Genomic DNA, 17,912 nt, shown 5'->3' with positions numbered 1-17,912 from the left:
CTTTTTAAAAACATCTACTCTTACAACGAAAAAGTCGAGAAAATTGCGAATATGCCTGAAGCAGTAACATAACACACACAGTGTCACTGGCACACACACACACACACATATATATATATATATATATATATATATATATATATATATATATATATATATATATATATATATATATATATATATATATGTATGTATGTATATATATATATATATATATATATATATATATATATATATATATATATATATATATATATATATCCTAAGCTGACTCACAATGAGCGAAAGCCGCAGATGTCCATAATATAATTCCCACTATTTAATTTATTCAAGATCGTCATTCACCTTTTTATAAATCCAATTTTACAAATGTTAGCTTTAACTGACTACAGATCAAGGCAATACCAATATTACACGTACAATCGCGTACACGTATATGTCTTCATAAAGAGATTAATACATTAATACATAGCCATATATACTATAGAAAGAATACTAGGCACACATAGATAAACACCGCATATTTGTTTTGTTCCGAGTGAGCGGAAAGAAAAAGTTTGATACGGCGTAGAAATATATCGTGGCCGTCTTTCTCCTGAAATATGGTTTTGTGTTTATTATACATACCCCTTTAATCAGATAATCTTTTCAATTTTTAATATATAATGTAAAATTATGAATTAGGCATTTAGCAATTGTCAGTTTGTTTAAATATATTGTATAACCCTCTGAAAAAGCCCTATGTAAGTAACCGGAACTAAGCCAAGATATAGACTGTGCAGTCGAATCTTTGGTCTATCTACAAGGTTGATATTATGATTTACGTATTAGCTTTGCATTTTAAAAAATGTTGTATTAGACAAATGAATGAATTGAAACTGCACTAATAGGCAAGTGGAACTTTCCTTTACTTCTCAAATGGAACATAGGTTTTGGAACAGTAAGTTACCCTTTTGCATATACCCAACTTCCAAGAAAATTTGAATGCACAATTCACAGACTAATAATAATTAAGTACATTCATTTGTACACAGAAAATTCGTTAATTTCAGCATTTATACTTCCATTCGTTACGCGTTCATTTATTGCAATAACTGAGCGTCGAACTGAGAGATAATAGTTAATTTAAGCATGTTTTAAATGAAACGAAGATTCAGTCTCTTTCGAACATACGGACCATATTTGTTATATTCATTTGCATATCTTAACTAGAAAATTCTAAACATTCGAAAATTCATTCTCCATCCCTTTAATTTCTTCTGAAAAATCGCAAGAATTTAAAATGTAAACAAACACACACTACCCTGTATGTGTCCCACTAACGAAAAGGTCTCAAAAGATTGTAAAAAGAGTTAATGCTCCTATATTTGCAACACAGTCTAAACTACTACCTCTCTGTGATACGTCTACGTTTATGTTGCAAATGTTTGTCATTCATATCGTCAGATTTACTAAACACATTTAATTTCTCAGTTTATAGACAAATGGAAAGTTAATCCATCTACACGTGTTCCATTAAACAAATATATTAACAATTCAACCGAGCATATTTTTAAAATTCTGAATCTGAAATGAATTTAATTTAAATTTTGAAAGCTCGATTATATACGTCGTGGAATGTCTCTTCGCTGTTTCAAAACTTCTTGAAGCTCGTTCAGCATTTGTCTTCGGTTTCTCAGACCTTTATCTTTAAGATCGTTGCGCCCAGCATTCAGCACATTGTGGCAATTAGCAGACTCATTTAAAGTTCAAACGATGTAGCTGTAGTTAGTATTCTTTACTTAAATGTTTATACTTGTGTTATAACTATTAAGAATATCTGGGTCATGGTTCAAACCATACGCTTTCGTTAAAGTAACCAGGTAGGCACCAGTGTAAGCGTCATATTAAACAAGCGATAAAAAATTATCCGAGTGTGGGGGTATTTCTAACCATCGCTCATATCGTATAAGGACTCCCGGAGTCATTCTAACTTCGGCTTTCAATATAAGATATCAGCGACAAAGCAAGTGGTCTGCTTCTCTCTCTCTCTCTCTCTCTCTCTATCTCTCTCTCATATATTTGTATTACTTTGACACCTGCTTCATCTGGACATTTATTGTCCAAAGGTTTGTAATCAACCTCAACTCACTCTAATTTCTAGGCGGTAGATACAGTGCAATGCCCATACACTGATCGTACCCACTATGACTACATTTATTGAAGTTGCAAACATGTCTTGACATTTTTTTATATTTTAGAACGTATAGCAGTACATCGGTAACAATATTTTAAAAGTTGACTATTATTACAAGTTGTTAAGTAGTTCCAATTTCGGTGTGCGATACGAGAATTTAAGGTGTCCTACATGGAATCACGGATTGAACATCTGTATCGAACTTCAGATTATCCATGTAATATCGAATGGGTTTGTAATAAAAATAGATATCCGAACTCCTTTGCACTATTCCAAACCGGAATCCTCTTCCTACTGACGTAGTGCTATCTTCGTATGTTGATTCTATTTGATAACAGCTCTATATAGCTTTTCTCAATCTTACCATATAAATCCTAAATGTCAGTATAATTCACTTTATTCCGATAGTGTTTATAACAATCTACATATCTTGCTTTCCACTTAAATGCACGACCCCAAGATGAGAATAATATTCAGCTTAATGACAACTTGCAACATTTCCAAAGAAGAAGAAGACAAACAATCCGGTCGCAGAGAATACAAACAGGTTATATGAGCGTTTGTGAAGTCATATTTGGAATGAAAGCTAGAACACTGGCCTTTCATCAGAGCAAAGCACACTTACACATTAGCATGCAATAATTGTTTGGTGAGATTGGTTACTATAATCTTTAAACATGTGCTCGAATTTCTATAACAACTGCTGGCTGCATCACTGCAATTTTAAGTTGTGTATGATATATAGTGAAAAACAGCGACTTGTCGATGGTGAGATTTTTATGGTCGAAAAGCTTTTGTTCTGCTTGTTGTTTTCACGTAACGCATCACCCTTTGCCAGCAATATTACAGTCAATCGGTGCTTTGGTATTGTTATATATTAAAGTCTGATATTTAAAAAAAAAAATTCTTCTTCTAAAAAGTGTATCACCAATAGTTCAATGCTAATTGACTCTTAATTTACAATTCCTCTCTGATTTTGAAATATGCACTTCGAACCGTTTATAATATATAAACCCATTGCAAATAACTCGTTTATTCATAAAGATTTTCTAGGGTTTCTTACAACATTATAACCCAAGTGATTACTTAGCTTTGTATGGATCTAATCGTCCACAGTTATGAGGATTGCATCTAGAACACGTAACAAAAGCTGGAAGAAATACGTGAATGAAACCGAATATAAATGTTGTATCAATAAAATGGAACATCGCAATAATTATTCCACAAAGAAAATGAATATATTCAAATCTATTCATTTTACCATCTAATAATAAAGTAGTTTGATGGATCGTTCACAAATATTCCACCTGTTTGGATATGTTTGATCTGAATACCAAACTGACAGTCTTGGACAGCAAACTGAAATAATAATAATAATAATAATAATAATAATAATAATAATAATAATAATGAGGATGGAGAGGAGGAGAAGCAGGAGGAATTGTTATTATACAATATTTAAAAATTCACCGCTTTACATAGATGTAACGATAAATATATCAAAACTCATACCTTACGACTGTAACATATATCTATGAATGTCCAAGGCAGATAACTAGAAAAAAAATATATCTTTTTATGCACCATAACATAAAATCCATTAGGTATTTACGTAGTAAGCAGGATGATTGTTTCTAATATAACACAAAGTTGCTCCTGAATCAAAGCTTAGAATATGAAACACGCTATTTAACACACCATCACGCTATTCGTAAATGCTCATCGCGTTTAACTCAGCACATAGGATGATCACATAAATAACAGGGACGTAAGAGAACGGCATGGTTGGAATAACCCAAATTGTTTCAGTAAATTATGTTTGACATTTTGTAAATCACTTGATCCTATCTGACACAAAGCAAATAGATTTCAGTAATGCATCACAACGGGTGGATCATTGTTGTCAGGTAGGGTGAAGTGACATTAAAACTAACTTGAACGATGTCAACTCTAATGTATTCAGAAAAATTAAATATCTATATCTGAAAGGTAAAGCCAAATCCATTTATTTGTTATATCTCACAGAGTGGTAGTTTTCTTGCTAAGGATACAACTTCTGTAGGAACAGACAATCATGGATTGTATGGCATGATGGGAAATTTTGTATTTTTGCTTGTGCACAAATAAGGATATATATTTTTAACACAAAAATATTTAACATAGGGTTTAAGAATATGGTACTGTGATCGATTATCTCTATTGGACTTTAAATTTATTACAGAAACTCAAGATATAGAGGCCTCAAATATGTTATGTTTTCATAATGGATTTCTAAAACGGTTTGAATAATTTGCAACTTCTGGAAGCTTGATTGATCGAAAGATGGAATGTGTTCAGTGAGTTTATAAAATTAAATATGCAATGATTAGCTATTTGATATTCAGTGCATTAAGTTGTTTCTATTTTGAGAGGATAAATTCAAGATAGAAAGAAGTACAAATAATTATTGCGAAAAAATTACAATAGACGAGTTAAAGCTATGACATAACCTTTCCTTAAAATCAGTGGAACATTTGACAAGGACATTATTTTTCAACACTGGACCTCTGCATGAAATCCCTGTTCATCTCATATATTCAAGTGGACAGGTAAACAAGAATAATTTAGGCGCCATATGCATGGATTTTCATATGACTGTTCACAGCGTTTTCATTGAATACTGTTAAGCTTTTACCAGAAACGTTCATCACTGATGCAGTAAGTGATTTGGCAGAAGAAATAACCGTATTGTTGTTGTTGGATATTGTAGTTTGACAGGATGAGGTTTTCATGCAGAAATTATAATAGACTAGATCTAGAATGCCTTCTGCGTATGGAGAAAATTGGCAGTGATGAAATGTATTTATTTGCATGTAGTTATTTACAGGATACCATGACTGAGATAACCAGACTGGGATTTGTTAGTATATATAATGAATTATTTCATGAGTGAAGTGGACAACTTGAATTGTCTGGGTAGCGAAGCCAATGTAAAAATATGGAATGTTTTCACTTCACTCGTACAATAGTTCGGTTTATTGCATACCCATGTGTTGCTTTGAAAACAGATGTTCAGTCCTTACTTATACATCATCATCATCGTTCATCTGGCGGGGGGAGGGGCGGACTTCTTAGATATAGTTTATGATGACCTTGAAATATCAAAATCCAACCATATCAAATTCATTCTTTCGGTCGATTCGTAGTTGCATGGAATGTCTCTAATGCAGGAAATGAAAAAGCTGTATTGCAACAGGATATCAAGATGTTTCTAACAGTTCAGTAATTTACGACCGAGGATCTCCACAAATGTATCTCGTAGATTATAAACCTGTATTTTGTAAAATTAGCAGCTCTTTAATAGGAAAAACTAACAATATTTTGGTAAAATATTTATTGTGCTGATCGACACAATGATCATAGTTCCGGTGGAGAGATAAGTTAGTCTCGAAAGGTTCGGAGCTTAAACAACTTTAAGCTATAGATTTTAATAATTCTGAGTTTACCCAAAATGGTTTTGCCCATTTATTCCTCACAAATACTGATATTAACTTGATTTCGTTCAGAAATCAATACACACCCATTACACATTTCCCAATCCTTTTGGACAATCATTACGAATGTGATGAGAATCAGAATTGCTAATTAAGAAATTTTAGTATCATATTTCATCCAGAATGTTCCTCTAAATAGTTATCATTGTCATAATATGTAGTATGGGTGTGTTACTTTGACATAAACAGATCGTTTGGGTTCTGTGGATTCATATGGAGACCTTTTTTATATAAGCTAATATTTGAAACGTACCTGATGTTTTATGGAATTTGTCTTTTATCATATTTTTAAAGAACCTTCTCACTTCATTCATAAATGAACAGTGGCGTCATATATGATGATATGTTCACATATGTGAGAGAGAGAGAGCAATCCTCGCAGAAAGAGAACTAAATAATATCTTAATATTGAAATATAACTTACAAAAGGGCAAACGTGTTTATGAAATGCTGCAAAAACAAGGAACAGCAATTTCAGAAGTCATGCCATTCTTATCGTCAGTGGATGATGTCAATTTCTCTCGCACTGATAATTTCAATATTTTATTATGAAAAAAATGTTGTGTCAAAAGATGCATATTCACTTTAAAAAAACTCGTGAACCATTGTTAATCTAGTTCGTAAAGGATTACTATTGGCTAACTATTTTTTCTTCGATATGTTTCATTTGAAATAAACACCGCGTAAGAATATTTCTTCATGTAAACACATACATTTCAGAATAAGGACTACCTGAGCTGTCGAAATTAGAGCTTGAGAATTACTATACGAGAACCGCAGCTACTATGAGTATTTGTAACATTTTTTTATATTCCAGAATACCTTAAATCCGTCAGGAAGACATCCAAGAAAAATCCCGGCTGTCCCTCCATTTGCTGTGTAGACTCCATTAGATTTAAATGTGGCTATGGGGGTGAACATAGGAAGCCTGTTACACATTGCCATGACCTATATAAATTGTAATGTACTAAATGGTTAGTGAACAGAAGAAAACAACGTATCCAGCTATGCTACAAGCGTAATTCAGCTTCAACATTTTCCTTTCGTTGAATGTCATTATCTTACTGCTAGTATGCAAATTATCTTACTGCTAGTATGCAAATTCATAATGGCTATTGGAAGAATGCTGTAAGTGTCAGTAATATTCTTTATCTTGCAACGTCCGAAAACAAAAATATGTCTGTAACTACTCAACGTGGCTAAAGATAGCATAAAAAGAATTAATTTAAACAGACTCTTTCTGAGTATTTGTCAAACTTATTTCATCGCAATCCTTTCCTAACATCAGCATATTATAATCTGAATGACCACCTAATGTACATATATGAATGTATTATGGTTAGCGTGCCATTCTTTAGAATAAATATCAGACTGCCTTGAAAATTGTAGCATGCTAGAAAAGAAACATACAAGAAACATGGAACGCCAGACGTGTGAATGTCTGTGGAATAATAGAATAAAACCATAGGGGTTGTTGATTATTAGTGAAAACTGATCCATCTGCTTTGGACAAACACAACACCTCGGCTATAAATGTAAAATATCGATTCTTTCCTCAAACGGAAAAGACTCAATGATTATAAGAGAAGTAAATATTTTCAAATGTTGCACATTTACATGAAGTCAGGCTATGTACTCATAAAACCATATTTACCTACCTCGTATATAAAACCACGAAGTTTACATGCTGGGTAAAGATATAATTTAGTAATTTTTAATCAAGTACCCCCAATAGCTTTTTTCTTATAATAAAGAATGGTATGCAAACCATAACACATTGATATATCTGCATTTCGATAGTTATTCGGTTTAAAATATTTTAATGTCAGGAAAGGAGTGTACTAACATAAGTCTGATTAGAGCATGCACGTCACCAGAAAGAACCAGTTTAAAATATAATCTTTTTATGCAATCTTAGGTGGAAAGGCATGGGATGTTTCGAGTGCTCTGGTCAGACAATTACAAATAATCTTTGTACCTAGGTGTAACACAACATTATAACGTCTGCTTGCTCCGATGTATCATACTATCCAAACATATATCTGAGGGATGAGTTCGTTTGACATTTAGGGTGGGAATTTTCGTAATGATGAGGCTCGAATGGATGATCCGTTCAATTACACAACCCAAATAGGAAAGCCGGTCTTTAGAATATCGAACTAATACATATTTGTACATATTGGCTGACAAAGGCTTTCTCAGGTTCCTACAAATATTAACTAAACTTGCCTTTCTATCTCATATATTTGATTATCTTTGTCACGTTTGCTAGATAGAGATTTTATTAAAGGTTTCCTGCACATCTTTTTCAAATTTAACATACTACAAGGAGGGTGGTGAAAAAATGTTACAGATTTTTTTGTTCTTTGTCGTTTGAATGCTTCAATGTGATTTAATTCGTTTCAGAAATTGCGTGTTGCAAATTTATCCTTAGAAACCAATTGACGAAACTGTCTTTTGTTAATACTTACATTTTCTCCTCTTCTCCAAGTTGCGGTAGAGCTCGTATTACAGCTGACAAATACAAGAGCTTCTGATGACTTGTGATCTCCCGCTATACAGTCTGATGCATTAGGGTGGGCATGAGTGACGTTATGCAAAATTACTGAGATAGTCGATGTTTTGTTGCACGAGTGAAATCCTAGCGTGAAGGAAAAATATTATCCGTAAAGATATGAAAACAAACACTTACCTCTCCTTTGATATTTCTTAATGATAAGTAAGCTTCGAACAGTGGTGAATGTATTTTATTGTTGCATTGTTATTGAATTTGTAAGCTAGTTGCACCTACCCTGATCGTTAGAAACTTTTAATATTACAATGTACCGCAAGTAATTATTTCAATGTTTCACAAGTTTTCAGAGCACTACAGATAAATAAGAATAGGTTGGAAATATTTGTATTATCACAGGCCTGTCCGTGCTGGACGTATAGTCATTCTAGAAAAGAAAATAGCCTGACTGGTTTTATAATGATTTGCTAACGTGCCAACTTTTGTACCTTTGAACTTACATATTTACCAGTATTACCATACCATTATCGTTTGAAGGAACGTTTGATTTCATACCAAATATAAATGATTTAGACAACCACAATATCACATGAGACTTGATCATTATATTCTTTCCTACACGGAATCGAGACATTCTTGTTCATTAGGAACTGCAAGAATCATAAACAATTTTTGTATTCTTGTTTGTTGTAGTTAGTAGCGCATCAGCACATTAAAGAATATACAGTAATGAGGCAGTGTAAATAATGTCACTTTATTCAAAACACACAACGACAATAAAACAAGGGCATATCCGGACACAATATTTTGAAAGCCCAAACATGTAAGTCGGACATGCTAAATATTGATCTACCCCACTACTTGTTTTCTGATTTCGTTTCCTTCATTCGTAAAACTAAATGTAAACGTATGTTTATACTTACCTATTACAATATCACTTGTTTGTTGAATAGTAGTAGATGTCGTTGTCGATAGTACGTTAGTGCTTGTCGATGTCGCAGTAACTGTCAATTAAAGTTAGAAAAGTGGCTAATTTGAGGTTTCAAACATATTTTTCTTCTCAAGAATCATTACTTTTCTTTCCTCTGAACATAATGCAAAAATAAAGTCGAACCTGATCAAGCGTTTCCATCCTTGCAAGGACCACCATTTTAATACCTTCAAAATGTATTTTAGCTTACCCACTAACAATGACCACCTCCTCAATGAGACCAGTCACCGCATCTTTACTATCACACAACAAACGCTACACTGTGCATAACGATTGGTTATTGTTACAGGTACATGTCTGTTTAATCTATCTCCTATACGAATATACACTAAACAGGTCGAAACGTGGTATAAATAGATGCCTCAAAAATATTTTTCGCTGTCCTTTATGATAATTTGATATGAATACTTCACATGTCCTTATATTCGACTTTCCAGATGTGTCTATCAGTGCCTCGGAATGTCTTTCAGAGACACTTACTTTCCTCCAAAGGTGACTTTACTAGGATCGACAGTATATATTTTCTGAATGGCTATTAAATCAAAAGAATAATTAATAAAATGCATCACATTTATTTTTAATAGGTTTGCACTCTCAAAGTTTAACATATTCACATAAGAGGATGTTAAGTATTGCTTCCTGTATGTTCTAGTAAATTGTGTAGACGAGTATTGAGAAACATTTTGTTTTAAAACTTAACCTCATCTAATTATACCGACCGAATTCAAGTTTTCAAGATAATCAAATATTAAATTTTTAATTTTAATATTCAAACACACGTTATATATCAGTGAGCACCTAATAAATTCGGTAAACCCTAAATTAGATACATAAGTCATGTCACTAAGACAATATGTCTTATTTTAGTTGAAGGCATGGGTTCAAATACTGTATGATTGTTTCAAGACATTTAAATCTGAGCTGAAATAAAATCGTTTAGAAATAATTATTTTTCAGAGCTTTTTATTGAAATGCATACTACTGTTCAGGAGAAACATACATTTTTTTATGTGTCATTATCGTTAAACCCTTATCTCTTACTTGAATAATTATCATGATTCTTTATTAAAGAAAAATAAATATGCATATGTAAGTTGACAGGAACTAGACATACAGGCATACAAACAAGTAGATAAAGACAAAATATGGTAGATATAGAGGTAGAATAATACCTTGTGAACACAAGCATGGATCATTTCTTGGCTCCGGATACGTGGCTATGTTTAGACGAAAGGTTTACAGATTTACGAATGTACGATATATTATGTATAAGGCAATCAAAGTGAAGTTAAAATAATAGAAGACACTTTATGCACATCTTTGACTGAAAGCACTTTCAAGCCATTCTGATCGGTTTAATCAAACGTGTGCATTTAAATCTTTGAAAATCAATTATATTTTTAATTGAATCATTTCATTCAGAATAAAACAGCTTATATCCCGCTTGCATGGATTTTGATGTGTTTATTATATGACAGCATGCACTTGGTAACATATTTTACAAAATCATAAAAATGTATGACTCTTCCCAGCTATCATTATGTAACAGTATCCTTCAAAAAAGTATTTTATTTGCCTTTTCTTGAAGACAAAAATAGAATATTTTTATTTCAACATCGATGTATGCACGTGTGGGTTAAGTAGCCTTAACGATTAAAGATTTAGAGACAGAAAGATAGACATATTACCCACTGCATGAAGTATAAGATCCGCCCTACAGTCTCTCTCACCATGATTTATAGGGATGTTTAGAAGTCTTTGCCACACTGAAATAATTCACAAACATTTATGCTACGTATACTTTTAATAATATTGTAAATGCACACATTGAACTAACGGTAATAACTGACAAGTGGCTACTATGTTACAACGTTATCCGCTTAATCTTAATTATAGTTATGCCTGTGTGTGATTTAGAAAGTGAGTTACAAACATGTATTGCAAGAAAGACACTGATAAAACAATCTATCCAAATACATAGAACAATATAAACTGCACTCACAATATCAGTACGAACGACTTATAATGTGCTCTTTAGTTTTGGATCAATGCACTGAAATCTAGATAAAGATCAGTTTCGAAGTTGAGCTGAGAACTCACGGGAAATGTCTTACTCTAACGAAAATACAACAAGATTCAGAGCACGCAAACCTTTGATACCTCAAAGTCCAACATCTGACGAGCTGTTTACATATATCGACTGTTGAATAATATCGAGACGGAACTATGCCTATATAATTTTTTTCAATTAAGTTTTACAGGTGTCAGAAACCAGTAATATTTTGGCACATCCAGGAAATAACGTAATGATAAGTGCTCTTGAAATCGGAAGTTTATGAGCATTTAGCTTCACTTCTATTCCTGTTAGGAATAGACAAATAAAATATCGGAATAAAAGGCAAGTGGATGATATTTACTGTCTGCGTGAGTTAGGTTTTACACGCTTGACATCAAGTCTGTTCACCGTGTTCAACCCTTGTCCCCTATTTTGGCTGACTTCAAGTGGAATTTCCTAATAACCTTCTTTCGCAGGCAATCGACTCCAAAGAAATCAAACAGTATATGCAAGTATTATAGTCAAATCAACTTACGGCGAGGAACTCTAAAATGATAAATACTTTAAAGACGATATATTGTATCAGAGAGAACATTTTCTGAACAACAGTCATTGTTGAATTCTAACAGTCAAATAATTCTCACGGTGTTGGTGTGACCTGCATGGCGATGGGCTGTGTGCATAAATTTTGTTATGCAGAACTGAAATAAAGAAATAAAACAGCATATATATATATATATATATATATATATATATATATATATATATATATATATATATATATATATATATATATATATTGGTAGCATGTATTAAGATATACTGCACTTGTATTCCCAAAATTGATTCTGTCTCTTTCATTTCTCCATCCGTCTCTAACATTTTGCTCTCATGGTTTCATCGATTACAATTTTTTATTTACATCCATACAATTGCGAGTATCATTTCATTTGCAACATTATGTCAATCTTTCATTTGTTCATGTTGTAGTTTTCATTTTTTATATTTTAACATGAATGTAACTTTTCTGAAACTATAGAATTTACACACTAGAGAGAGAGAGGGACATCGTGTTCGAAAGGGAAGGAGTATATATGAAAGTGAAACTAATAGACAACAGAGCAGGACTGGCTCAACAGCACATGCTCTTTCGAAATCTGCCCTTTCCTTTTTTAACATCAAAACCCTGCGACAACGGTGTTCGCAAACGGTGGAAGAGTACGTCACAGAACGTGGATTCTTCACAGAATCAGTATGACTTTTGCCTTTAGATATTTAAACAAAAGATGCGATTCAAAAACAAATAATTCCAACAAGAATGTATGGTACTGGCACACAGACCCGTCAAATTAACAGTCTGAGCAAAACTCGTTGCCAGGGATGAACGTAGGATACAGTCACTGAGCTATACTAATGTTGCGATTTTAAATAAGAACTTGTGTTCAAGGATGATACCCGTGCTGCATCGAAAACAAGCTGTCTCTCTTATATTGTAATATCTTTGGACTTTAAAGCAATCAGAAATAGAAGTGGAGTGTGCAGGTAGTCAGGATAACGGGAGAGATATGACACTCTAGCCTTCGCGTAGAATTTTGATCGGCAAAGGGTAGATTCTAAGTGCAGGTAGGGTCTGTGTGACCCGACAGACTTCGCCGACCGTTTCAACAGGTGAAGTGCAAATATATATATATATATATATATATATATATATATATATATATATATATATATATATATATATATATATATATATATATATATATATATATATATATATATATATATATGTATATATATGTATATATATATATATATATATATATATATATATATATATATATATATATATATACGTCATATGTACGGCTACAGGTAACTGTCAAATTAAACGTTGAATCTAGTTAAGCAATTTTGTTGCACTGGAGTTTAGTTTAGTAAATTGTTGCTCTTAGGTATTGTTACAAAATACTATTGTGAGTACTTGAATGATACAATCTGATAAATTAAATGATGCACATTTTTTATTTCATTTTCATTTCTTTATTTTCTTCTAAGGAAATGTAAAATAAGGTCATGGGGTTCAGAAATCGATATGATACAGGCGAAATAAGTCTTAAGTAATATGAAAAGTCCTTGATATTGGTACACGTGCTTTTACCTCTTTAAATACGTGAGTGCTAGATATAATGCAAATATTTGCAGGCAGCAACTACAATATCATTCTTTGAATTTCCTATTTACTGGACTCCATTTTGAGTTATTTGCGATTCCAGTCAGGATTTCACGATTGGAAGTACATCCATTGAAACGAAGTCTACCGCCACTGGTCGTAATTCCGTTTCTATAGTTTTCCAGTCTTATGTCTTAAGATTCATTATATAATTTAATTTCCCCGTTTCTCCAGCCTGTTAAGTTGTCACAGCTTGGAAGTAATGAGGTAGATCACATTTTCTTTTCATCTAAGACTGACAAAAATATGGTTGATTTTTTTTTTCTAGTGTTAGCACATCCTGCATTTTTGTCTCCCTATGTTTTGATTTCCCAATTATTTTTTTATCTGATAGTGGCTTCAATTATGACATGGCCAGCATGTCTCTCAAATTGTGAGGTTTGAACAACGCTCCACTTGGTCTGTGTGGACATATTATTATAAGCGACTGTCGCAGTTCAGTATTATGGTCATATGCTTTTTGCGATGAACATAAGTCTTCGTTGGAATATGAAGCAAAAGGGCATTTGCTGAACGCGTTCTTTTCTATAAAAGTAGAATCCAAGAGGCATATATCCTGTATAGATTAGAAAACATTTCCAAGTTATATAAACCTACGGATGGACAGGTAGGTAAATTTTCTCATTGATGTTGAATTGGTTTGAAACTGTTCATAGTTAAATATCATGTATATTATATAAAGTCATTATCCAATCGTGTTCTACTCTCGTAATATCGTGTTATCGTTTTTTATATTTGGTTCATTTGAGAACTTTAACTGTAAATTCCGAAAGAGCTTGGTCGCACTGCTATCTCTTTGTCGGTAAGGTTTAGTATACATAGATAGATAGATATATGTGCAAACTGCCCACTTACGTCGGTAGGTCTCATGCCTTGTAATACAGTATTCTTGGTCCAAATTTGCTGCAATTAAGAAAGATTTTTATTTTTTATCCAATTGTATAGATTCTTAAATCTTTGTTATATAACGGAAGCACAAGTCAATAAAAAGTGTGCTCGATATTGATAATTGCAGCACGGATAATGCCTTGCAAAATAACCTTTATTTGCCTTGGAAATTAACGTCAATTAATAATTTTAAAAAACAAATACCTTTTCCATTCTGTAGATTTACTGATCTTTTTTACCCACTTGGATGTTTAGAAACTACTGCTGTCTTAACAAATTAATTTCAAGAATGGGTTACAATTGAACTATTGATATATCTTAACAGTATCTCGATATTTGCAACCTAACAGAAGAAAAGCAGCAACAACAACAACAAAAACAACAACAAACAATAATACGTGAACTTTTCTTACATTCCTAAACAAAATTCATAATTGAATAACATCCCACTAGCCTGATAGCTTTTGACTCTCAATGAGTCTTTTTCAAAGGAAAACACTAAACACAGACAATACAAACAATACACAAAACGCGTTAAAGTCACAAGCTTCCATACCTATTTCTAATGGAATAAATATTGAAATCAGGTGATGTATATATATATTTATACCGACCTACAAACGGATGAGTCTCATCTTAATCTATGTTATATATAAATTTGTGTATCCATAAATTACTGGGAAAGGAGCCATTTGTAAGAGAGTAATATATGTTTCCCGTTGGTAAAGGCAACGTACAAATAACAAAACGAAATATTACACTAAAGCTGTACCGATTAATCGGCCATACTCATAATCGGGTCGATTATTAGTTTGAATTTGGATTTGGATTTTTTTAACGTAGCTTTAACAATTTTTCAGTCATATCGCTACGATGTCTGCAGTGTGGCAGTTTATGGTGATGTCTAGCACTGCGTCATCATGCCGCAGACATGTAGCATGACGTCCCATCCAGTCACATTATCCTGACACCAGGCCAACCAGTCCTAACACTAACCTCTTAATGTTGAGCGCCAAGCGAGGCAGTTGTTAATACCATTTTTGTAAGTATTTGGTATGACTCGGCCGGGGATCGAACCCACGAACTCCCGCATCCGAGGCGGACGCTCTAACCATCAGGACACGGAGCGGTCCCGATTATTAGAACAATCGGTATAAACGGTATCGGCAAAAATAATCGGTGCTGATCTAAACAAATTTCCAAAATATAAATTCAATCATAACTTTCGTATTGACATGGCTTGAATTTTAAATCAGAACTAAATAATGGAAAATAAGGAATAAACATCTGTTCTGGGGGCTAATTGAAAGACAATATATTCTTAAAAGTAAATACTTTTTAACACACGCGCAGTAAACTACCGCTTTGTGTCTGCACACAACAAATTATCAATACCATTCATGCACTTATCCCAATCACAGCAACGAACCAGCTAATGAGGTCTCGTGTCGCTGTTGAACTTCCAGCATACACATTAGCAGATAGCTAGGCAGATTAGACTACTACGAAACCATGACTCACTATAGTTAATTTGTTCTTTAGCCAGTACTGCAATGCTAATAATCAACGAATAGCAGTCGGACGCTGAAGCAGCTGAAGGCTGAGATACAAATATTATACAGCATTGATAATGTCACGCCAGCGCTAACAACGTTACCCCTCGATACCCCAGCTGCTGAGCTGCTTCAGCGCGCGACTCTCAGCGAGGTGCGTGCTTCCATCCAGTCACGTGGACAACGTATTAGTATCTTACTTGATTTAAAGCGCTGTTTAAAGATAGCGAATCGATTGGATTATTAATATTGACTAGCGATTGTACACTATTAAATATACTACCAAGATAATTATAAATTCGAACTCGAAACACTCATGTTTAGTCTGGAATTACTTCAAAGTAAATACAATTGACGAGTCCAAAGCAAATTGTACACTTTGCAAAGCATACATTTTCAGAAGTGGAAAGGATGATAAAAACTATACGACATCAAATCTTCTTCAGCACTTGCGCTCATGCACATCGTCGAACATGGCCTGTTTCTAGCAGATAAAAAAGAAAAGGATGCTGCACAGTTAACCTCAGTAGCTGCAGCAACTCTTCGTACTCTCACTATTAACGCCGTTTGCATTTGACGACCCGAGGGCAATTAATTGGCACAAAGCTATTGCAGAGCTCATGGCAGTAGATGTGCAACCATGTTCCGTTGTTGAAGACACTGGATTTTGACGTCTGATGTCCAAGGCAGAATCGCGCTATAAAATTCCAAGACGGAAGTACTTTTCCACATCTTTGATATCTGATATGCATAAGGCGATACAAAACAAGGTGCCTGTTTTATTTTCTGCCCAATCTGACCTTAGTTTGACGTCTACATGGTCAGATCCGTCCCTCAGCGAACCTTGTTGACTCTTACATCACACTGGCTAACAATAGACTTTCAGCAGAAACAGGTAAATTTAGCAGCAACGCCTCTCGATGAATTACACACAGGAGAATATTTGGCTAGGAAACTCAATAAATTATGCAAGGAATGCAACATTCCCAGAACTCAGATCCATGTTCTTCTGCGTGACGGAGGTGCAAACATGGTTAAAGCAATGCGATGGCTGAAATCGACAGCATCAACTGTTTTGCACACACGCTGCATCTCGTTGTCAGTGATGGCATTCTGTCGCAATGAGCTGTCAAAGATGTTTTGGCGATTCGCAATCCATAGTCAGTAAGTTCCGGCACTCCATCCTGGCACAACAGCAGTTCAAAGAGCAGCAGGAAAAATTTGGCGTTGCCCATAAGAAACTTTTCCAGGATGTCCAGACACGCTGAAATTCTATATGTAATATGTTAGTTTCGTTATATGAGCAAAAACATGTATTGGGGGCTTGCGCTACTCTCTATGACCTGCCTAGCCTAACAGCTCAATAGTTGGTCTTGGTTAAAAATATTTTGGACACGTTAGGCCCATTCGTAAGTGATAGCCAAACGTCAGCATCCGTCATTCTTCCTATGCTGAAAATGCTCCGAATGTTGCTGGCTCGAGATCATGAAGCGAGTCAAGGTATTCAGACAATGCGCCGTGATATGTTGACGTCACTAAACACACGCTTTGCTGACGTTGCCAGTAACAAGAAACTTGTCTTGGCCATCATCTTGAATCAACCATTCAAACATCGCCTATTCAGCGAAGAATTACTTGTGAACAGATCCAAAGGATGGCTTAGAGCAGAATGCATCGTAGTTGCGTTAGCTGACAAGTAGGAGGAACCCCCGACCCAAAAAAGAAAATCTGAAACTGAAACAAATGTCACTGGACCACCGATGTCGCGTCTCCGGGATTTGTTTTCTTTGGCCTCTGACGAACCTGTCCAAACAACCCAATTGGATGAAGCCATTGGCGCGATGCTTGAATTGTATCTAGCCAGCCCTCTGTTGCCACGAGAAGAAGACATATACGGCTGGTGGAGCTCTCACATGTTTCAGTTCCCCTACTTGGCCAAATTAGCTAGACGATATTTGTCTGCACTAGCTTCT

At 34.1% G+C, this 17,912-nt stretch overlaps 1 protein-coding gene across 1 annotated transcript in view; it reads right to left on the bottom strand.

The window, feature by feature from the left end:
* Nucleotides 1-270: 270 nt before the first annotated feature.
* Nucleotides 271-17,912, bottom strand: part of LOC149790322 (uncharacterized) — a 36,392-nt gene continuing 18,750 nt past the window's right edge. Inside the window, exons 7-14 of the mRNA XM_089973445.1 lie at nt 14,354-14,401; nt 11,913-11,969; nt 10,901-10,978; nt 10,385-10,429; nt 9,145-9,225; nt 8,181-8,350; nt 6,532-6,657; nt 271-3,535 (exon numbers count right to left, since the gene is read on the bottom strand). Of these exons, the coding sequence (XP_089829571.1) occupies nt 3,434-3,535; nt 6,532-6,657; nt 8,181-8,350; nt 9,145-9,225; nt 10,385-10,429; nt 10,901-10,978; nt 11,913-11,969; nt 14,354-14,401 (707 nt within the window). The 3' untranslated portion in view covers nt 271-3,433. The remainder of the gene's footprint in view (nt 3,536-6,531; nt 6,658-8,180; nt 8,351-9,144; nt 9,226-10,384; nt 10,430-10,900; nt 10,979-11,912; nt 11,970-14,353; nt 14,402-17,912) is intronic.

Source organism: Sinohyriopsis cumingii, chromosome 10, assembly GCF_028554795.1.
Source record: "Sinohyriopsis cumingii isolate HCF-2022 chromosome 10, ASM2855479v2, whole genome shotgun sequence".
Classification (NCBI taxonomy): Eukaryota; Metazoa; Mollusca; class Bivalvia; order Unionida; family Unionidae; genus Sinohyriopsis; species Sinohyriopsis cumingii.
Note: the sequence above shows the minus strand (reverse complement) of the source record. Positions and strands in the feature narration are given on the sequence as shown.